Raw genomic sequence first — 24139 nt, forward strand, 5'->3', positions numbered from 1 at the left:
ACTTAACTACCAGTACTTGCCACTGGAAAAAAAATCTCAAATAGCACTCAGCAAGTACGGCACACAGCGGTTTTCTGTTTCCCCTTGCCTCCTGTGCTGGCAGAAGTGCTGCCTGCATGGGTAATCCCCTTCAGCAGTGGGCAAGAGAGACACACCTTCAACACGGCTAATTTCCACGCAGGTTCTCAGGAGTTTAGGACGCTGTTGACACACTGTATGAAGTCTTCTCTATCGTCCTTCCGCAAAATGCAAAAAGGCTTCTCCCTAACATTGATTTTCCGGGACCAAAGCAGATAAGCAACAAAAACCCTGTTACAGGCCAGATGTATCTACATAAGTACGTGCCTAGATTCTAAAAAATTGTAAAGAGAGAAAAACTGCAGAAGCTGGGTGTGAGATTTTCCAGAAATCTCATCATAAAATAGAAGCAACACTCCTGACAGTCCAATCTCCACAGAGATTTCCGAAGCTTGCCTCCGAATTCAGCCCGCTCAGCTTTTCAGCCTGTGCATACAGTCACAGCTCCTGAATGCTTTACAGGAGCAGCCGAGGTTTTCGTTGCCAAGTGTCTGTGTCTCTGGTGTCTCCCTGTCCCAGTGTTCAATATTCGAGACAAGTTATCGGACAAATTTTTAAAAATCATTATCTTTTTTCCTCCAAGATAAAGCAAAAAGAGCAGATTTTAAAAATGCAATCAATAATAAAACTAATAGTCCCTGAATCATCTTCAATAGATAAAAAAATGCTGAGCAAGCTTTTGTCCTTTATGCCTCCAAAAGTAAGGAAAAAAAAAGAGCTATTTTTATGGCAACACATACAGAGCAAAACCATGGATTTCCAATCATACAGATCATCAACCACTAGCTGATGTGAGTTCTATTACAGCATGGAGTGATGAATGGGATGTCTTGAAGAAACTATCACTAAATGTCAAGATAAGGGGAAAAATAAAAAAAGAAAAAAAAAAGAGAAAAAACTTTCCTCCCGCTGATTTTAAGATTACAGATGAAAAACTACGTGGCAATTTAACACAGTCTCATCAGAACTGCAGAAAACGGAATGCCAGGGATTAAACAATTTCATCCTATGAGCTCTCTGGAACATTTACATCACCCTCCCATAAATGGCCCAGAATTCCAGCTGTACCCAAGACCGCAAAGAAGTGACTTCCTTGCCCTGTAGAGTGAGGAAAGAAGGAGGGATGCTCAGCTGGGCTAAGCGTGCTGGCAGGTGAGGTGTACCCCAGTTAGGTGACGAGCGCACAAAAGGCGCGCAGTGGCCTGAAACGCAGCGTTCAAAGCTGAACACAAACCCGTCTATAAACCACAGTACTCTCATGTATATACCACACGTGCTTACATGTATTACCACAATAACAAAATACCTAAAGTCTTGAAAAATGAGCATGTGCTGGAGAGCATTTTTTCCCCCCTCCCAGAGCTGAAGAGCAGACGGAGCAATTCCTTAACATCCAGAAAGAGCCTGCACAAACCCCTTTATTAGATGGAAGAAAAAAGGAGAAAAGGCAGGAGGGTTTGAAGATAACGGTCTGCTGCCACAAGGTAATTTGTTCTCCCTTCACAGAACAAGAACTAGGTAAATAATGTTTTGTGGCCTGCTCTTAACTCCTGTGCACTTGCTCCTCTGACCCAGGGCGTATGACTTTGGCAGCTTTACTGCTCTCTAACTTCAGCTTGCCACTCGGAGAACAGCTTTTCCCCTTTGTCTGTTTAGAAGGAATGGGTGGCTAGGCAGACTTTATGGAATTATCAGTATTCAGTATCTTTTTAATCCCTTTGTCATCTGATTTTTTAAAAACATTTTAAACATTTATGGGAGGATAACCACACTGGAAAAGTGGCCACAGTGTTAAATGACAGGTTCCAGAAGATCTGAAAAAAACCCAAACAGATGCCGAAATCTCTTTCTTACTAAATAAGCTGCCAAAAAACAGTATCTCGGAAAAGCAATTTTGTTACGAAGAATTGCTGGACTCAATCTAAGGAAGAGACTGTCTGATTAAAACTATCTAAAATATGTAGACAGACCTAACACGTACATTCTTTTGTAACTGGAGTTTTAGATCTCCCTTAAATAATTCTGGTATTTGCCCTCGTTTATACTGCAGTCTGTGCATCAGAGCCAGACGAAAATTAGAGAAAAACCAAAGGAGCACCTAGCCAGAGATGCCACTTAGCATTTCTTCAGCTGTGTTGATGTCTTCATCTTACATTTTTTCATTTTCATATTAAAAAAAAAAAATAAAATCGATCTTAACTGAGGTGACTGCCCTGGGAATGACTTGCGGGAGATGCAAATGCTGACAGCTCCTACGTGTGCTTGCAATTAAAAGACACAAACCATTATTCCGACTCAGAGTGAACGTGCAGGGAGTCTGCCTTACCTCAGGTACGGCTTGACACGGGCCAACAGTGCGGCTGTCTCACACATCCGTGGAGTTTTGAATAGGTATAAAACAAGACACATACAGGCAGCAAGTGTAGAGACAAAGACCCCGAGCTATCGGGCCTAACAGGTCGTGCTTTGCTGCCAGTTAAACACAGGTCTGAACGTTTTCTCACATGAGGGGGTGTCCTGTCACCCCTGTTTGAGACCTAAACCCTTAGGGTGGTGTTTTGTCCCGAGGCCCTCTTCTCGACACTGCTGCTGGGATCCTTCTGAAGTGGCACAGCAGGAGCTCACCCCAGCCCTGGCTACCACACCACCAGGCAGCACGGAGGGGACTCTGCCAGGTTTTGTTGCCTCTTCCCAGCCTAGATCTCCAACTCTACCCTGGCAGGTCCTGGGCCTTCACGAAGCATCGCTCCCCATGATGTTTTACATGTGAAAATACAGCAAGATGCAAGTCAGACCTCTCTTTACTTTGAATAAATGATAAAAACATTATTTTAAAGTAGCTTTAACACTTTTGCTAAAGGCCGGCAGGCTCAGTGAGGGGACATCCAGGGCGCAGAGGAGCCTGAACACCTGTCATTACAAGCTCAGATTCCCAGTTACAACTTGTTTCAGCTTTTATTTGCTGAACATCCCATTTACAGCCTGGTGAAAGCTGTTCCACCTGCAAGAGCCTCACCTGTACACAACAGCAGGGATACGCTTCCAGGACCGAAAGCTTGCCACGCTCTCTAGCTCTTTATCCGTGATCCAGGCGGGCACTATGATTTCCTGGGGGTAACTACCACAGAGCCTGTGGGAGAAGTGGTGCAAAGGGTTGAATGTCAGCGATACAGAGCAGTTACGCACTTCCCAGACAACACACACACATGAGCAGTACAGGCTACCTGACAGCTCTTCATCTCGGCAAGCTGCCATTTTCTGTATTCCTGTTTTACTGTATGTTAATTAACTCCTCTTTTGCATGTACATAAAGCACTGGGGACATCGAGGTGCATAAATGCATTTCAGAAGGAGAAGATTCAAGCTGGTGTTTTCTCGGGAAATTTGCATGTAGGCGATTTTTAACTCCAGCTGCTGAAATAAACTGGACCACAGAAAAGGAATTCCACGTCTCTCCATGCTAAGGAGTTAGACACTCGATCTCTGGGTCACAAAACTCAGAAGCAGAGCCACCCTGGGCTTTAAAAAAACTTGTGTAAGTGTGGAGAAAGTACATTGGCTAATCAACCCCCGGTGAAGGCAGGAATCTGACAGGCTAACGGGAACATTCTTCTACTCAGTGCACCTCCTGCTCTACCATTTAACCAATAAAGCCACGACTGCCAACGAGAACAGGGCACACAGTCAGTAGTGAATGCAATAGATTGCTGAATCAAACTGGTTCATCCCCTTACAGAGATGCATTTACTGCACAGGAAGGAGAGACATGAACGTGACCGTTCTGGTCAGAAACATGTATCAATCATCCTGAAAAAAACGCTCTTGTCTCAAGTGCTGGCCACAAGCAGGACAGGAGTCATTTGTGTCATTCTGCTTCCATATGACACCAAGTTTTTTCCTTTTTCTTCAGTATCAAATATGTAAGGGATAGCTATTTTTTCTTCCCTAGATTTTTAGAGACCACGGTGGATATTCTTCCTGCAGTGACACCAACTACCAGCTGCAAGTCATTATCCTGCAAAGACAGAGCAATAAAACATGTTTCATCACAAAGTGTTATGGCTGGCTTTGCTCTGAATTGGATTAGGGATCAGCCAGTACACTCTGTCCTACCAGCCGTGCATGGAGGAACACCTTTCTCTGCTCCAGCAGCTGGAGAGGACATTTGTCTATGCTTTCTGGACCACAGAAAGTGTTTTCTCGTATTTTCAGGATCTACGAGCTTAACTCTTCCAAACAATTTTTTTGTTTTTAATACAAGTCTTTGTCATAAGTCAGAGAGTAAGACACAATAAAAAAATGGTTTTTAAAAGTTCAGACTCCACTCTTTGCTCACTTGAGGCTTCCCTTTCTTCCATTAGAATGCTTATTCTCTAAGAAGTCCTCCAGCAAGCACATCAAAATCTGGTATTTCTAAGCCTACAAAAATCGTAGCGGCTAATAAAACACTAAATAATACCACAGAAGCACTTTTTTTTCTATAAAACCACAAAAAAAAAATTTGTAATTTTAGTTGTCCCTTATTAGGAGCTGTAGAACTTGGAAAAAGTTCCAGTAATCTGCTATAACAAAACTGGTGTTTTGAGATGCCATTTGGCTGTGAATCAGCAGCCCACATAACTTACTTGTACTTCTCATTGATGTTGGAAATCCTCCAGGCATTGTTCATATCAAACCCCATCCGCTCCACTTCATTTTTAAACCTTGAAGTTACGTGTTCTCCTGGGTATCAAAAGCAGAGAGGGAAAATAAATGTGAAATAAGAAGTAAGATTCCTACCTTTCAAAATAGTTAGGGAAAACCACCACTGCACTCATACTCATTAAAAACCGAAGAGAGAAAGGAATAGTCCAAAATCATCATCTACATTTCACAAGCTTATTTTGAAAACCCCCATCAGGGGAACCACAGCTTGTACTGATGGCTCTCCCTGGTCAACTCTCCAGAAGCATCGAAGTCCATCAAGGGCTTTTTCTCTGTACATTCATGTAAGAAACAATAATGCTGCAGACCAGAACCAAGCACACCAGCAAAAGCAATTTGGATCCACCAGCAGTCTTAGTGGGAAAACGCTAGTAGTTTGTCTTTTCTGAAATTCAGCAGAATTTGGTACCAAAGAGAAGAATGTGAAGCTCTGGTCAGACTGATAGGTGAAGGGGTAATATCTGGAATGTGGTCTGGGACTTGGGCAGTCTCCATTCAGTACACCATTTCAGCCCCAGGTTTCTGGTATGACAAGCCCTGTAGTTTAACCTGCAGCTCATTTTTCCATCTGTGAATTGGACATTATTCCTCCATGAGTCATGCGGAGATATGACGATAAAACGCATTAATGATTGTTCGTCACAAATATCAGTCACAAGATCCTCACAAATTCCCGGATTTAATATATTAAAGACTTGGAACGAGCTCCATTTATTTCCTGAACACTTTTTTAAAAGTATCAAAATACAACTGAAAAATATACAACAGCAATAAAGAGTAATTATTCTGATAGACAGAAAGTACAGAGAATTAGAAGGTACTCAACAAAAATGTAGGAGAGAGTAAGGCACAAAATGTCCAGGTTCACAGAGCTAAGAAATGTGATAAATCTAATGAGCATGTGAGCAACACTAGCGAAAGTGATTCTGAAAGTCTGTCCAGTGCTTGTCTCTTTAAATTACTGTATCATTAAATCATGAGGCAGAGCATCACCCAACGGGGGGAATCTGTGAAAAATTAATGCTTTAAGTACCACATCTTTCCATTACATATTGCAGAAAACCCTTGAGTCTTTCAATACCTGAGAGATACGCAGACACATATTTACCTCAAAGATGCAAGTGTACCTGTCAGAAACAATTTTTTACATGATGTTACAGAACAATTAGAGATAAATGTAGAGAAATAGGTAAAATAGGAACTAGCTCTGCCTCCCGTGATGTGCAAGTTTTGCAGAAGGCTACTCTCAGCATCACACAGACACTGTAGTTCTCTCCACCCTCCCTATCGCCAGATCCATTAGCCTGGAGCTTGCCAACAATTCCCGCTTCTCACATGAACTCTGCATGAGCTTGAATTTATTACCTTCCAGCCACGTACTCCAGTAGCTCAGCTCCTCCAGTCCCTGTTTTACAAGAGCTGGATGGCTCCACAGAGATGGCAGCCCTGTGAGAAGCCCTTTGAACCTTTGTCAAGTGCAGAGGTGAAGCTGGGACAATACATTCCAGCCAACAACCTGGCACGTTCTTCCTTAGCAGTGACTTTTTTCTTTAAAAAAGATAACCCTTTTATTGGAACAGCAACACGCTCTTGCAGCACTTGAGGACGGGCTTCGTTATCAGCTGCTTTGAGGAACGGCCATTAAAACTTGCCAGACATCCTTAAGGATTTTTCTGGATAGCAAATGAGAATACTGGAAAGATCCCCCAACCATCGATGCTGCGTACTGCTAGTTGGGTTTAAAAGAAACACAGGAAAATGAAATATTCGGTTTGATTTCCCCCTCGGTTCAGTTTACAACAGCACAGACCTGAATTTGTTTACAACTTTTTTGGAAAGTTCTGGCTTTCAGCAAACAGGCAGCTACTAGTCAACGCGTTTGTGACGATCCCCAGTGTTTCCACATACCTGGCCGACACAAATCCCCGTGCTGTTCCTTCTCACTAGCATACACCTCCATGCACCATGCGTGATAGGCAAACGAGAAAAGGTCTTCTATCTTCGAAGGAGGGCGGATGGCATTGTTCAGTCGCTTAAGCCAGTCTTGACACTGCTCAAAAGTAGAGAACTGACACCTGTCCCAAAAACAACCATTGGTCTATTAATTTGCAGTAAGAGATACCACCGTAAGATCTGACAGGCTGACTATGAAAACATCTGCGAAAGCAAAAAGTGAGAACAAGCATCTTCCTGATAACTCGGTTCTGCTTCTACGTACATGCTAATGGATGGTAAAAATGAAACCTTTGGGTATTCGTACAGAAACGCACACTTCGGAAGTCAAAATCAACTGTAAGCAGGGAAGTGACATTCTGTGATTGTGGATAAACAGCAGTGTGCCCTGCCAGTCATGAATGAGGGAGATGTTCAGGGGCATGTTTAGTGTCAACCCAAGGACAACATCACCGAGCTCAGCCTGCAGCTCCCGCACAAAGGCAGGAATGCGTTACAGACTGGCTGACCGGTGGCCTCAGAGGGAAACTCACAAACCCATCACCTACATGCTATAATCTACGCATCGTGTTCCCGTAAACAAGAACGCATTTTTTATCAGAGAAATAACCTTTTGATCAATACACTTAATTTGAGAGTAATGAGGACAAACTCCAGTATCTGAAATCATACATTATTCCCCTATCTGATATGCCAAGACTCTCTTTCTGGCCTTGGTGGGAAGCACAAGCAATGTTTTTGAAACCAAGCTTTGCCTAACCCCACAGACAACAACAACAACTAGCAAGAATATTCCCTGCACAGGAGAAACTGATCTTCAAAGCAGTCCATAAAATTACATCAGCTTGTCTTTTCAAGAAGGATTCCTGAACTCTTTAGAATAAAAGGGTGGAAATCAGTGATTTATTTTCTCTGACAGATTTCTTCAAGACTTTATTGTTATAAAATATTCACCAAGTATTTACATTCAGTTCAGCCTGTGTTCTACTGCATTCATGGTTAATGATAGCATCTGTATTCTCTAAGGGCAGGATTTATTACCCCTACCTACACATATCTAACAGTCAGTCAGCGGAAGGAAAGAGACACGTCCAACCCATGAAATGAGTCTAAATAGCTGCGAGGAACTGCAGCCTGGAGGTGTTTATTTCCCGTCACTGACTATAAAGCACGCCGAGACTGCTAGCTTAGACTTGATAATGCTCTGGTTAAATATCCAGTCAGACAAGATACATCTCACCCTCAAGACCCCATTTTCTTTCTAAATTCTTTTAAAGTTAGCGTGGAAATACAAGTACTACCTTCACTTGAGCCATGTTATTAGAAACACAAACTACTTTGTTCGCGAACACGTTCTAAACCTGGTCTCTCAGCCCCACACTTCACGGCCCTCCAACGGCCAGCGCCACCAAGCACTGACTCTCGGAGATGCCGTTTTGAAGGGAGAGTCATAAGGAAGGGCACAAATACAAATAATTTGTATTCATTCTACAATTGAAGAGAAATAACAAATTAATGTAGAGAGGAAGGGTGACTTTTTTTTTTTAAATGTCAAGAGCTACAAGTTAAGAGGAAGTTAAATATTTAATTCAAATTAAACTAAATATTACTTCTAAAGTAAAATCAGTCCTCATCAAAATACAGCATTTCAGGAAGCAGCTGGCCTGTTAAACATTCTGAGTGCTCAGATATGACTGGGGCTCATTTCATTATACAAAAGGTACTGCCAGCAAACATTTAATCAAAAAGAAATGTTCCTTTCTTGTTAATTAAAGTTTATAGATCAAAATTAATTTCTGCAGCAGAAAAGTAGGAAATAGCTGTAGCTCAGGCTCAGTAGCTCAGACTCCTGGGGCAGACCCTGAAGTCTGCTGAAAGACAGACAGACAGACACAACTAAATACTCCCTTCTACCTACTTTACTGGGTTGCAGAGCCGGCTTTACCTTCTTCCCTCACTTTCTTTTCCAACAGGCTACCTAAGGACACCAACTGTACCCTCCCAGCCGCTAAAAACGTGGGTGGCTGATACTGTCCAGGCCACAGGTTCCCCCAGGACTGCACGTGCCCATACCGCAACCCTCCACATCCCAAATCTCTACTAAACACTTTTCCAAGAAGTGTTCAGTGGTTTTATCTAGTTCTGCAACCTGTAACTAACTGAAGCAACACATTAGAATGGACTGTAAGGCAGGGAAATTGCTGCCAGACCAAAATTAATTTCAGAATAAAATGAAGATCAGCCACGTAGCCTCAGACCAAGGTTTGCTGCTCTACTGTATTGTAGCAAGCAAAACCCCAGGCCCTCTTGCTCCCATCCTCTTTACAAATGCTATCACATGCAAAATCCGACAAAAGAAAATCTTTTGAGGGAAAGCAAGTCCACTAAGCAAGAAAAAACCATTTCCTTAAAATGTCACAGCTGTCCACAGCACGTGGAAAGCAAGGTTACCCCCCACTCAACATGCAGCCTCTTCATACCTTATAACCTTGCAGTCTTTGCAAGTCAAGTGAAGTTGAAATATATCACGGCACTCAACACTTTCTATAAGCTGCAACGGAACCTGCAATTAAAAAGATTACATCATTTTATTTCAAACAGCACTAACACCATAATTTCTTTGCATATCTTACAAGGACTTATTATAGGACTACATGGAGTCTGAAAAGAGAGAGAGAAAACCAAAGCAAACCAAGTATAACTGCTTCAACAGCTCTGCAGTATGGTACCATGGATCAGTAGTGTCAGCTCCATTACTGCAGTTCAAAAAAGCTTAAGGGATCACATGAAAACAGCTGAGAAGACTGCAGCACTGGTGACAAATGTGAAGGCAGGCAAAGCAGCAGAAACCCACAAGCTTCCCTCTCCTAGAAACATCTTTCTCTCTTACAGGTCCAAATTCAGGGATGCTGGGAATATAATTTTAGCTGTTGGTGTCAAAAATTAACTGCTAAGCAAGATCCACCTTAACAGACTGCTGCAGTCTAGATGCTTGTTATAGGAAAATACCCCATTCCTCTTCAGGGAAAAAACATTTGGCCTGTTTAGATCAACGCTCATGATCAAAGCAGCCGTATTTAGGGTAATACTGCTGAATCACTCATTTTTAAAGGTGTAGTTACACGCATCTATGTTTTATGGCACATCTAACTAGCAGAAGCTTGATCAGCAAAACATGTTAAGCACAGGCAAGTATTTTGAAAGATAGGAAGAAACCACAAGATGAAAACAGTAGTTTCATTAATATTTTGGGCCTTTACCTGATACAGGCAAATGTACATTACTGTCCTGTGTGACCTGCTCTAGGTGGTCCTGCTCTGGCAGGGGGGCTGGACTGGATGATCTTTCAAGGTCCCTTCCAACCCCTGACATTCTGTGATCGTCTTAAACAAAAGGTAGTATTCAACTATCTCACACATAACTGTCTATAGATTCCAAACACAGGAATTTAGCTAATACCTATAAAAAATACAAGGAGTAAAACTGTTTGAATGATTTATTAGATTATATTGAACATTATGCAAGACGATAAAACCCCCACCATCGAGCTCCTTCAACACAAAGACCATCAGAGAAACACCCAAACACTCTGTTATCTTCTTTGCCACCAGAGGAGTACGATCCAGCAGGGTAAGTTCTGGCTTGGGGCTTACAAGCTGTGTTTGTAAGCCCCTGCTCTGCCACTGCCTCTCCATATGACCCTGGACAAGTCTCTGAAGGTCACCTCCAACCAAGGATCGGGGCTGAGGAATCAAGACAGCTTCTACGCAGGCACCACAAAGCTTAAGCAGTACCTGACTGCAGTGGAATGAAGAAAGGAAATGGAACTAAAAACAGCAGGCAAGGGAAAGAGATGTCCCAGAAATATGAACCACAAGAAAACTTACTCTGAGCCTGAAGATGCCTAGACAAAGCTAATGGTAAATGCTGTGCCCAGGAGGGTGATCAAACCCCTCATGTCTCTTGGGAAGGCAGGTGCAGCTCCCAGCTGCACCTTACGTTCCCTGCCAACTCAAAAGTCCAAGTCCAGAGTCCTCTTCTGAATGCAAAAGCTCGAGTAACTGCCCAGAGCTCACAATTTCCAAAATACAACAGACAGGTATCATCTTAATACTCGACCTTTATCCTTGCCCTTGTCAGGCAGACCACAACCAAGCAGCAGTGCTGGACTCCCTTTAGCTGGAGAAAGTACTAACCCTCATCTCCCATGACCAGTGAGGCTGGCAGGGGTAAGTTATTCTTTGTTCCTTTTGTTGTAACTGGGCCATTAAAGAACAGAAACTTCATGCACAAGGAGACTGGACAAGATGGTGCTGACTGACTCAGCCCAGTAGTTTGGGTATTCAAATAAAGCTGGAACTTGAATTTTGGTCCATGCTTTCGGTATTATTCCCATTTCAAGGTCTGTGGTAGTCTAATACAAATTACGTAACGAGGAACACAAAGGGGCACACGAAATGAGGATTCCCCTCCTGGGAGACAGCCCCCTCTTTATTTGCCATCCTTAAGTTCAACTGCAGAGAGTGAGTACAGTGCAGACGCTGACAGACGTAGATATCAATGTAACAGAGCGTCTTACAGACCAGATTAGACGCACTGTTGGCATAGTTAACCCTTTTATTGTAACTGCTAATTTCTCTCACACCTTCTCCTACTTGATTCTAATCTGCAAGGTAGATAAATCGTGGTCGTTTTGTCAAATTAAGGGACTGGAATGGACCTCTGACTGGAGCATCTTCCATTCTATCTTCCCAACTGGACAGACTCACACACACCCAATAAATTATTTAAATCTACCATTGACTTACACAGCACCAATATGGAAAGTAAGGCACCTTTCCCCAGCCAAATGAGTTGAGACACTAGAAGACCTGCTTTTTTAGTCAAAGGCTGCTTTGTCTGTTAATATTCCTGTTTCTTTCTCCAAGCCCTCCTTCATTGCATTTTTTCCCACATCCACCTTCATTTAAGCAATTCTCCACCGCGCTCCCTCCTCCTCGCAGGCTGGTTCTGGCTCCTCTTCCTCCTGTCTGCACTCTAATGACATACTAAGTATTCTTCTACTCCTGCATGATTTTTAATTTCCTTCTTTCAAAGTCACTCTTTGTTCTACGCCCTTTCAATTTGCCCTCTGCTCAACAGCCATTCTTTTTTCTCTTGACAGGCTACACGCAGCTCACCATCCATTTCCTTAGAACCTGCAGGTTTTTCTTCAGGGCAATCTTCATATCAATCTTTTTAATTTTCTTTTCCGATCATAAAAATCTGTCCTCTGATCCTCTTGGATTTTCAATCTCCTGCCTGTCCATTACTCTTCCCCCAGTAAAACTCTGTAAAACTATCTGCCTTCATTCCCCATTCTTCCCCACTGATAACCTTCCATTTTCAGTGTTATGTTTTTCAGGCTGGCGCATGCAGCAAGTCAGACACCCAGAGCAGCCAGCTTGCTCTTGAACGAGCCATCAATTCGGTTCGCAGGCGCTTCCCCACATAACAACGGCTATTGAAACCAAGCCGGGGAGCAGCAGCCGTCTTTGCTTTTGCGAGAATAAACGCGCGTTGTCAGCCAAGGCCAATCGCGCTGCATTACAGAGAGTACGAGAGCATCGTGCTCTTGCAGGATCTGTCTCTTGACTGTCTCTTCTTTAAAATCATCTCATTTTAAACAATAGCAACGTTCTGCAACTCAAAACACTTTCTTTCTGAAAAGAAATTTTTTTAAATTATTATTTTAATTACAGGAACTGTCTGTTATCTAACAGCAGCACAAGAGCTCTTTGCAGAAACACAGCCCTGCAGCTAGAAAAAGCACGCGTTATGTTTACCCTGCTCAAACAACCCACCCCACGGCTCACTCCTTGCCCACAACGCCCGTGGGACGCAGCAGACCACTGCTACAAGTCAGCCCCTTCACGAGCACCTATGGGACACTCTGCCCTGCAGGCTGCTTGGCTCAAGTCTCTCCAGGACACCACGCGGCACCCACGGGCCATGAGCTGTAATTAGGACTTTCTTCTTGCTTTCCCAGTTCAGAGCCTGAAATAATGTCAGGGTTATGTTTCAGACTGGTTACTGTAAACAGCACGAGGCCGAGGCTGCGCGTGGTATGTCCTGAAGCACGGTATAACATGACATCTGGAGGGACCGAGGATGCAAGGTCAGCTCAGAAGGTCTTCAAGGACTCTGCTCAGTGGAGGAAGCCAAATCCCCCCAGGTGTGATCTTGTTCATGTAACCTACAAGAAGTACCTGAGGCAAATTTTACTTTTAATTACAACTAATTACACTTAGGTTTTGCATTGAAGGCAATCATTCAGTCCCCCCTCTGCTTTTACAATTAACACACACACAACGTGAACAATGTGAGCATCAGGACCTGAGAACAAGGACTGAGCTCCCGTTCAGCACAGATGAACCACAACTGTGCTACACAGTTAAGGAAGGCACCAACCCAACCATTCTGCCATTAACGGCCAAGCAGGGGAAAGCTCATATTAAACCTCACTTAATCACCAAGACTGAAAGTCTCCCTCATCCTGCCAGCACGACTTTTTCTGTGTCCAAAATCCACCCTTTGAAAGAAGCTACAGGCAAGTCCATGGCTCCATAAACTACACTAAAATTTTAATTCCCCCATAAATGCAATTAGCTTAAAGGGAGAAAAATGATTAGACAGAAACACTCACCAGCTGCAACGTTTGAAATTTTCTTAAGGAAAGCCAATCAATAGAGATCAGCCTGGGAACCAAACCTCCCATGTGCCCTGACAGATCACTGTTGAGTCTGTGTCTTTATCCCACGGATAAATGTAAGTCAACGCTTTTGAATGTCATAATCCCCCCAATTTATGCACGGTCTACAGGATCTTTTGTTTTTGCATTTAAAACACCATGTTCCTATTACTACTGTGATCTAGGAAATCATCCATGGAAAAGATTTCTGCATACAGCTGTTTTCTGCAGCGTTGCAATGCGAGCATTATCGACTCTTAAAGTATTGCTTTTCAAGCACGGGTGCAGCAAGTGGTCTAGCAGCACTGTGCTTCTAACCGAGGCTTCACCAGCAGCATTCTGACAGCCAGGCTATGAATTGTAAACAAAAAGAAAACAATGAGGTACAAAACCCAAAGACCAGGAATCCATTTTTAACTGGGTTCCATTTTCTTCATGCAGTCGCCTTTACTAAGGGGCAAGTGGTTGACATGCGTGCTGCTTTCTCTGGAGCACCATTTCTACCACGAGAATATCCCACCATTCAAGAGGTGAACACCTGCCCAGACCAGCTGCACGCTCAGACAGGGGGATCCACTTGGTTTACAAGCACTGTAATATTTGCTAAGAATCCTCTGTCTTACACAGAAGTACTGTGCTGAGGTGACAAGGTTGTTAGTGTGGAATTAGGTCAAGTGTAAGGTCCCGCACCCGGGTCAAGGCAATGCCAAGCACAGATACAGGCCGGGCAATGAGTGGATTGAGAGCAGCCCTGAGGAGAAGGACTTGGGCGTGCTGGTGGATTTTAAGATGAACATGAGCCAACAGCGTGTGCTTGCAGCCCAAAAAGCCAACTGTAACCCGGGCTGCATCAAGAGAAGCATGACCAGGAGGTCGAGGGAGGTGATTCTGCCCCTCTGCTCTGCCCTCGCGAGACCCCACCTGGCACACAGCCTCCAGCTCTGGAGCCCCCAGCACAAGACGGACACGGAGCTGCTGGAGCAAGTCCAGAGGAGGGCTACCAAGATGGTCAGAGGGTTGGAACACCTTTCCTATGAGGACAGGCTGTGAGAATTGGGCTTGTTCAGCCTGGAAAAGAGAAGGCTCTGGGGAGACCTTAGAGTGGCCTTCCAGTACCTGGAGGGGGCTACAAGCAAGCTGGGGAGGGACTGTTTACAAGGGCCTGCAGTGACAGGACAAGGGGTGATGGTTGGAAGCTGGGAGAGGGCAGGTTTAGATGACATGTAAAGAAGAAGTTCTTCATCCTGAGGGTGGTGAGACACCGGCACAGGTTGCCTAAGGAAGCTGTGGATGCTCCATCCCTGGAAGTGTTCAGGGCCAGGTTGGATGGAGCCTTGAGCAACCTGGTCTGGTGGGAGGTGTCCCTGCCATGGCAGGGGGGTGGAACTAGGTGATCTTTGAGGTCCCTTCCAACCCAAACCATTCCGTGATTCTATGATTCTACTTAGTCAGGATAGCGATTCTTATGAAAATCATTCAAAATAAGAAACCCCCAACTCCTAACATCAGTAACCATTTATACAGTTTTTAAAAGGTGGTCTTAATGGTGATTTCTAAACAGTTCTAGGGACACAAATACAGTAAAGAATCAAGATGGACTCCATCAAAAATGCCTCAGCAAAGATTTAACTTAGAAAATCACCATCTGATCAATAATTTTGATCAACAATAACTAAAGTAATTATTAGCCCAAAATTTAACAATTACATATAGTGCCTAATTATTGCAAGTATATTTAACCCTTAAAGATATTCCAAATCCTGTCTGCCTTGGATTCCAGTAAAGTTTACACTGTGTTCTTACTGGTGGTTACAGAAGTATGATCTATATTCTGCTCTACCCCATACCCTATCTAACTGAATCTTTCTCAGTAACAATGACATATGAAGCAGGACTAACAACTTGGAGACAGCAGACAGAGTGAGAGGGCAGGACAATGGATATGGAAGTCAGGGAAGCAAAATTACCATGATAATAGTGGCAAACTTTTATGGACTCTTTCCTGAACACAAACAAAGAATATTATTTAAGAAAACATCAATTCTTGTTACTGCTCAAAAACATTAAATTGGAAATTCTTAAAAATTAATACCCCCAATTATCCTAAGGACAGATATGACAGTAATTGCAGTACACGCACTAGTGGCTTCTCTAATAAAGTAACGCTGTCATTTCCTGGCATTCCTCAGGACAAACTCTTGATTTCCAGGGCTACTCGTGTTTCTCACGTACTTGTTTTTAAATATTCAGTCTTTCGCTTTCTCAATTTTAGTTGCCAATTTCATACAACATTCAGACTCTGAATTTAAAGAAAAATAATCTAACAGTAAGGAATAAAACATAGATTTATTGTAGCCAGCCCCTTGGCAGAATTCAGCCCGAGAATTCATGTTTGTATCACAAAGCAGCAAAGGACTCCTATAAAACACATGCCTCGTAACACATCTCTCTGTTGCCAGCAGCACGTAGAGCTGCATCTGCCTGGACTGCACCTAAGGCACCCCAGCTCCTGGCTGACCTGTGGCTACCATCCCGATGCTTGGTGCCACTTCACTTTCAAGTCTCTTCAGGACTGATTACAGAGTAAGAGAAAAGCGAAGTTATGCTGCCTCTGCATATGCAGATATTTGTATCACCTCCTCTGGATGGTCACCAGTGGAAGATAATAGCCCTTAAATTTACAATTAAATTTTTGTCATCATAAAATTCTTTCCACCATTTTGGGCAATCATCATGTTCAGAAACAATACCTTTGTTTGCCAAAAAACCCCACATCACCATGAATTTTAGCACTTCAATGCTCTACACAGACCTTCACCAACCTAGCAGACATGCCTATTCAGCCTACTACTCTGACAACTCGTGAGCTGAAACAGTGATGAACGGTGACACAGACACATTTCAAAGTCTGTAGATAACATAACTGTATGATTAGAGACAACCTAAACCAGTAAAGATTGAGTTTCAGTTAGTAAACAACATTTTTTACAGAGTTGTTAATTCAGTTCTGGCACAAAACAATAAAAAAAAAACAATTTAAATTTAAGATTGACATGGCATAAAAAAAAAAAATCAAATCAGCGAGGTGCACAGCAGACCTCACTCATGTTCCAGACCACTGTGGCACGTGTCCCAGCCATGGATGTGTTGCCCATTTGTCAATTCCATATTTTGTTTCCCTTTTCTCTGCTTTGGAACAAGATGCCGTTTTGGCACTTAACTCACCACTGCATAGGGCAGGATTTGTGACCGACACGTGGCAATTGTGAACAACCAGCCAGTGTCAGGACTTGCCTTAAAATAAGGAGATGGGTAAAAAACACATCATCAGGAGGGGGGAAAAAAAAAAAGCTTTGATTCCTTGGGTTTTATTTTACTGGTTTTATTACAGATATCCACAAGAGCACTCCTGTGCCATGTATAATGTCCGATCAGATTCTACACAGCTCACCAGCGGTGTCACAACGAGGAAGACTAGCGCAGGCCAGCATCACACTGCTGCCAAGGACCATACAACACCCACTCAATTTGTGTCTGCGATCACAAGTAGCTGGATACGTAACCAGTTTTAAGAATGGCTGCTCAGCATAAAGCTCTTTAAAGAAACACGTAGGCATCTGAGATGAGGTCCAGTTCACAGATCTTACACCAGTGACCGTACTCAGACCATCCAGCTTCAGGCACGTAACTGCAGTAGCTGGCCCTACTTCCATCGTTTGAAGCTCCAAGCAAGGCACAAAATGTAGCTTAGGAACCCCAAACAGCCTTTGAAGACCTTTTTATTTCTCTGCTGAGTATACACAGAGCTTAGGGAGAACAAATGGCTGACACAGCCAGCTGGAAAGGGAAGGTGAAGTTGAGTGACGTGAAGTTTCCTTATGAAGCTTGATTTTCAGAGGCGCTGAGTCATCTTCTGGTGCCTAAATATGTATCTGTTCTCCCTGGAAAATGTCATTTAACATCATAAAGAGATTTTTCATTAACACTAACCTTAAAAGCAAGATCTTCATACTTTTATCCTAAATTCTCTTATGTGGATTGAGTTCACAATACCTGTATCACCACAGCAGCATGAATAACACTTACATTCACAACAGACTCCTTGAATTTGATGTGAAGCCTGTAATTAGAAAGGGCAATGATGGCATCCTCTGCTCGTCCTACATACTCCGTACTCTCACCATGAAGCTCAATGAACGGGACCTTCAGAACGGGAAGAAAAGTCTTTCAGACACCATTTACCAAAAAACACGTACCTCCTGTAAGCTTAACCTCAAGCACACATCATCATAAAACGAAAAATCAAACACTCCTGAGAATTCAGCCTGGCTATTACCGGCAAGAAGAAAAGCCTGGAGTAGGGTTGGTTCAGAGGCTAATTGTAGTCTTTTTAAAAAATTATTCTTCATCTTCTCTTCATGTTCCTGAGTAGTAAGTGCTTGGTCAGGGAAAGCAATGAAGACTTGGGCATTTTCAGTAACAAGCAGTGATGGTAGTATTTAACCAGCTTAGTGTCATTTTTTTGAACCAAACCAAGAGTTCTAAACTATGGAATAAAACCTAGCACTTGAAATTACTACCCAAGTAATGGCTACATGTTTCAGACACTCTAAGAAATCTCTTGTAATATAACGCACAAGTTCTGTCCTGCCAACAGGGTGTGGGTATTTTAAAAGAAAATTGTTTCTCCTATTCCTGCACTCAATTGCAAATGAAAATTCTACGGAGAGGCCAGAGAATGCACAGGTCAGCTGGAGACAGTGGGATCTTAACTGGCGAGCAGCAGCACGGTGATTACCTGGAGGTTCTCATCCTCTCGGATCAGCTGCTTCCTGGGAAAAATCTGATTAGCCTGGATGCACTCAAGGCTGTGCTGAGTCTCTTCATCCTGAAAAACAAAGCGTCACAGTTCACTTCAGCGCTGTCACTTGCTGCTGCCTTCACCACACAGCAAGCTGTCAATGACCAACAAAAAGCTCAAACTGGATGAAGTGCTTAGAGAATTCAGGTATCAGTAACTTACTAAAGTTACTAAACTCTCAAAGACAAGCACTCAAACAACTAAATATGATATTACAAACAGGTTTCCTTCCTGCAGCCTGATCAACAGTATTAGGAAAAAAGCATTGGCCTAGCACTACGCTTAAAATTCAGTAACATAAACACCAATTCTCTAATGTTTTTCAGATTTTAGCCTATTCAAGCTCTGTAACAGTTCCTACAACCCCTTTTGCTTACCATGACAGGCCCTGAACAGGAGGAGAGATCCTCGTCTTTACTCACAAGGCTCTTCTTCACTTCTTATTAAAATCTAGAAAACCAGAAAAGGGTAACAGTGAAGTTAAATGCATTTTCTTTTGGCAAATACAAATTAGCTTTTTAAGACTGAGAATTCAGCTGTTTGAAAACCTGCAGATGGTGATTCACAAACACACAGGTTACAAACCCAAAGGGATCCTTGTGATCACTTAGTCTGAGCCGTTATACAACACAGGTCGTTGGATCCCCCTGAAGTAATCTCTTTTCAACTCTGGCATACGAATTGGAATCCATACACAAATACAATCCCTCCTTTTATAGTTATGGCTCATTTTCCACATCCATGGATGTATCAAAATATCTGTCTTCTTGCACCAACCTTTCCAAGAGCTCCAGATCACTACACACTAGCAACCTGCTCTCTCTACTATCTCACAATCTCTTGAACTTTTATTATCTGCAAATTTTCTGGAAAAATTAATCAGCATACAGTCTTGCAGTTTATGCAATTGACTCTATTAGGAACTTAATGACTGAAGTGAATACAGGAGTAACAATTTGATTTTGAGATTTATCTTACATTCCATTTTTTAAATTCAAGTTGGTTCTTTGCTTTTTTTTTTTTAAAAAAAAAAAGGATTCATTAAGGTATTCTATGGGTTTTGCAATCTACAGCACTAAAAAGACACAAACAAAAATATATCAGTCAAGTTCAGTCACTTCTCAGTTCATACGTCACTTATAAATATATTTCAGATTATCAGTGTTGTGGTTGACAGAAAACCGCTTTGGACCCACCAGCTCACAAGCACACCACCACCGCAGGAAGCACTAACTACGTCCCGTGTATCGCACAGAATATTTACGGAGGGAAAAGGAGCAGCAGATGCACATACGCTGAAACTAAAACACCCACTGTCTAAAACTGCTCAAGGAGAAGAAAGCATTACACTGCCCCCCAAACCTCTGTTACGCAGGCACATCTCAATAAACTCCCCCAGAGCAAGGGAGAAGCAGCACATAAAAGCTTGCAAGTTGATTCCAAATTGCACAGCTTGCAGAAGGACATGTTTGTGTAGGGGTATATATATATATATGTGAGGAGAAAATTATGAGCAGAATCGAGCTGAAACTGCCACTAACTCACTAAAAATTAAAGCAAAAAGTAGGTATAAAATCCCAATTTTAAACAAAAAAAAAGAAAAAGGAAAGCTAGAAGACCTGACAGAAGCCTGAATCTATCAACTATGGAAACTGATACAGAAAAATAAAACAACAGCACAGAAGTTTCCATGCCTGCAAGAACAATGGAGAGTAGGAACATTCTTTTAAGTTATCAGCAACAAAGGAAATCTAGAAACGCTGTCTACCAACAACAAGACGAAGATAGTATTATTGTTAATATTGGTTTAAAAAAAGGCAGAATTATTTAACATTTTTGTTTCAAAAGAAACAGGAGGAAGAAGGTAGTTTGTATGTAACCTGTGCTGTTACTGATGAGGATATTCAAAGAATCACAATGATTAAAGCTAAAAAAGGCTATAAAATCATCAGGTTTGATCTTTAGTGTATCAGAGGCCATACAGTTCCAGCCCTTGCATTCAAAACAGGAGTTTGTGCTTGATTCCAGCATGACTCGGTATTTTACGTAGGCTGGGTTTGGGCACACTTATCTTCCACAACCACGTCTACTCTTGACTCCAAGATACCCAGAAAGGAGGGGTCCAGCAGTTCTCTCCAGCGCGCCTGGTTTCACCTTTAACCCTTGGTTCTCACCGTATGTGTTTCAGATTACCGATGCACCGTTCTCCTTGAGCCCCAAGATTTAAAAAAATGAGCCTCCTGCTCAATCAGATTTAAAATGATGGCTGGCTAAGCGATGGCCTTATTTGTCCAATCAACCTCTATCTTACAGCTCATCCATCAACACAGGCACAGACTGGATTAATTCTGCAGCATATCCTGATATAATGAAGACTAATGATTCCAGAGAAGATGGGTTTAAAATCTGTAAGGTCTACACAAATCTCCTTCCCCAGCCCTAAACCAAGGAGAAGCTCACACGTTCAGCCAGCTATCAGGCCTACAGGCAGCCAGAGGAGCAACGCAGAGGCAAGGCGCGTTTGCAGGAACCCTTCTGAGGAGGACGCCTCAGCTACCGTTTCTGCGGGCTGCTGGAGCAGGCTGTTGGCATGACTGCCTTCTGCAGCCAACTGCTTCCTCACCAGCACCAATTCTGCTCTTCCAGAATAGCAGTCGCTGTTCAAGTCATTAAGACCAAACTTTTCCAGAACAAGTCATCCAGACAATTTATGTACGACTTAAAAGTTTCAAACATTAATAGTAAAGTCTCCTGAATGCAAAAAAAAAAAACCCAACCTTGTTATTTCAGAAAATCCCTTCAACTTCAAGCACAATTACCAAAGAAACATTGTCCTAATTACAAAGATGAGCTTTATTACCAATCTAAAGCATGCTTAGTATTGCTGATGAAAAGTTTTAATATATCGGGCACTGTACTGTAACAAAATTGTTCTTTTTATTTCAGATTGATTAGCTATATATTTAAAGTTTACTATCTAACCACTAACATTAACAAAAAAAAACATTTGCTCAGAAAATTAGATCTTTTAAATTTTCTTACAGCTGTGCTCCTAAAATCCAGCATAAACCATCAGCAGAGACTATCCAAATTACTGCAGAACAAGTTTCTTATTCTAATTGCTGCATTCAGCTGCAAAAGAGCTTCTATTATAATACTGTAGTTTCTAGATGCATGTGAGAATCTTCCTTTTTAAGGTAAATTTTGGGAAAGCTGTGTGAAAAAAATGTGGTGGTTTCGGTTTTAATCAGGATTGTCAGACAGAAACCATGATGCTGCCAAGATAAATGGTAGAACCACCTATAAGACTGGTTCTAAAACAAATAGTTTGCACGCTCACACTGCTTCTAGGTACTGGGGAAGCACTTCATCAACTTAACTGCCACAACACAAGAGTCCTTGTAAAAACTGCTGGCAAAAATAGCAAGAAACATTGAATTGTTAGAATGGATACACTGGTCTAATTGACAATGAATACACTGAAAGAAATAATTTGCTTCCCATCATGTCAACAAGCCGATCTCACTCCCTTCATGATCCCACGATCGCTGCGTGGAGCACAAGGGGAAGGAAACGCACGGCTGGGACCAGGGACAGGAACCACGCGCTATCGGCAGTGGCGGCCCACGCCGAGATGGAGTCTGAAACCAAACCTGCAGCCTCAGCTCCTTTCCGCACCAGAGCTCTCCAAGCCGCTCCCAGCCGCAGGCTCAGCGAGCTCTTCCAGGTGAGCCCTGGGCACAGAACAGGCACCGCCGTGACCGTGCGACACCTGGCGCGGGGATTTCTGACCCTCGCTTGAAGAGCGCCACGGGACCGTTCCTCACGTTGCCAACTCCAAGCAGCCCCTCTGTTGACTCCTACCCAGGACAAGGAGCACACCGCGCGGCTCTGAAGGACGGCTTGATACAACGTGCCATAGCACGAACTGGCTGAAGAATTCTATTCTACCTTGACACACACCATTTTCTTCTCATGGGCTGCAGAATGGGATCAGAATTCTCGTTTTCTTTAACTGCACCTGGCAAATAAGCAGCTCTTCCATGAAAGTAGACATGAAATAGACATTTCCCAGAAATAAAATGGAAATGTTCAAATACAGCTTAGATAACGGACCAAGAAAACATCTTCATAAAAAGCACCATCAAACTCAGGCTCCTGCATAAACAGGATCGCATATAAACAGTAGACAGGTTATACATAGTGCAGTGAAACTTGGTTTTATTGTTAGAAATAATTTATTTTTTTTTGTCAGGACTGAGGCCAAAAAAGGTTGTTATCAACTGACTGTGTCGCCCTTTCAACTGTAGTTTCACGTATATTAAGTTACACCAAAAAAGAGGATAGTCTTGTTAATTCTCTATCCTTGTGTTCTGCTTGAAAGGATAAATGATTAGTAAAGTTTGTAACCTCAGACTCTGTTCAGCCAGTATAGGAACATCTTAATTACCTTTCGTTTCAGATGTGCCTTCTGGTCTAAATTATGTACATAATTAAGACTAGCAATAACCATCTGTGCCAGTGATTCTAAACAAAACAGATTATATAAATACAGGATTATTCAAATACACACATATTTAAATGTAGTTGGACTTATAGCAAGGAAAAAGGAAAACTGGGAGGGAAAGGAAGGAAAAAGGAAGTACCCAAGCACTTCACTTTGTTCCCCTGCCTTCCCTGTCCAGATCCTGAATTCCATTCATTTTAGTATCAAAATAGAGTGGACCCTCAGTCTCAAAACAGCTATTTGCATGCTGTGTCACAGCTGCCCTCTAAGTTTTAGATACAAAGCCAAAGGTTTTGACAAAGCAGGATTAGAAAATTTGAGAATTAAATATTCAAGAATGCCATCTAGCTTTAGCAGAAGATGCTCCTGTTTCATACTGAAAACACTTCTTCCCCTTTTGCAGGTGGAAGGAAATTATTACGAGATAAGGATAAACACTTAGTTTCCCACGTTTCAATCCCTGACAGCAAAGTTCCCCCCTCTTTCCTGGCACCGCATGTAGAAGTAACTGAATAGCTTTCAAAAGTATTTGCTGGGGAAGTAGCCAACAATATGGATGTTTGCATGTGACTCAGGAACAGGAGCAGGACTGACAAAGAATCGTGTTTGAAGACTGTGTACAAGTAAGAATCAGAAGTCTTTTTTCTTTCATAATTAAAGGTTGCAAATTCCAACTCAGTAAAAATATTGATTTTTGTCTAACATCTTGGAAAACACTTTTATTTTATTGAGTCCTCAATGATAACCATAGAATCCACCCCTCAACAGGTAGCTCATCTTACCAAAACAATACAATTAGCTTACCAAAGAATGAGAGACACGAGAGTCCTCCTTGTCCCAGAAAGTTTCAAACAATACTCTTCCGATACTTCACATTGGCAACTGCAAATACAAAGACAGCACCTTAAACCATGAACCTGCATCGAAAAACCCCCACTTCTTCGACAGCTAGCTTCCACACAGGGAACTCAACTGTTACGGTAGTTTGTCTTAAAGAGGAACAGTAAAAAGTACCAACTGTTACTAAGTCGTAACTACTGAGATGTTAACGTGCCCAAAGAGGGAATTCAACAACTGGATTCAGACAGGCACGTGCGTGCTGGTTAAAGCCTCTTTTCGGGTAAGGAATCGTTCAGAAATCATCACCACAAAGCAATTCCCATTTTTTTTAAAAAACTTCTTTCACACACAGAAATAAAAAGAAAAAAATTCCTTGGCTACAGGAAAGCTCTTTTATAGAAGATCCAACTGGTTTTGTATTGGTTTTCAAAAGTGTTTTTTAATGTCACCCTGAAGTTAGCTTTGC

General features: G+C 42.4%; 1 protein-coding gene across 11 annotated transcripts in view; it reads right to left on the reverse strand.

Moving 5' to 3' along the window:
• The window catches only part of MTMR3 (myotubularin related protein 3), a 79464-nt gene that overhangs the window by 23676 nt on the left and 31649 nt on the right, over nt 1-24139 (reverse strand). For 8 of the 11 annotated variants that reach the window (XM_086474063.1, XM_086474058.1, XM_086474066.1 and 5 more), the window contains 8 exons: nt 23638-23715; nt 18704-18776; nt 18264-18353; nt 17552-17668; nt 9216-9298; nt 6691-6857; nt 4704-4800; nt 3095-3208 (listed from right to left, as the gene is read on the reverse strand). In XM_086474063.1, coding sequence (XP_086330189.1) covers nt 3095-3208; nt 4704-4800; nt 6691-6857; nt 9216-9298; nt 17552-17668; nt 18264-18353; nt 18704-18706 — 671 coding nt within the window. In that variant the 5' untranslated portion in view covers nt 18707-18776; nt 23638-23715. Of the gene's footprint in view, nt 1-3094; nt 3209-4703; nt 4801-6690; nt 6858-9215; nt 9299-17551; nt 17669-18263; nt 18354-18703; nt 18777-19688; nt 19814-21979; nt 22010-23637; nt 23716-24139 lie in introns of those variants that run through there. The other 3 variants (XM_086474068.1, XM_086474069.1, XM_086474067.1) reach the window with 3 other exon arrangements.

The sequence above is a fragment of the Leptosomus discolor genome, chromosome 16, assembly GCF_034619465.1.
Source record: "Leptosomus discolor isolate bLepDis1 chromosome 16, bLepDis1.hap2, whole genome shotgun sequence".
NCBI classification, from domain to species: domain Eukaryota; kingdom Metazoa; phylum Chordata; class Aves; order Leptosomiformes; family Leptosomidae; genus Leptosomus; species Leptosomus discolor.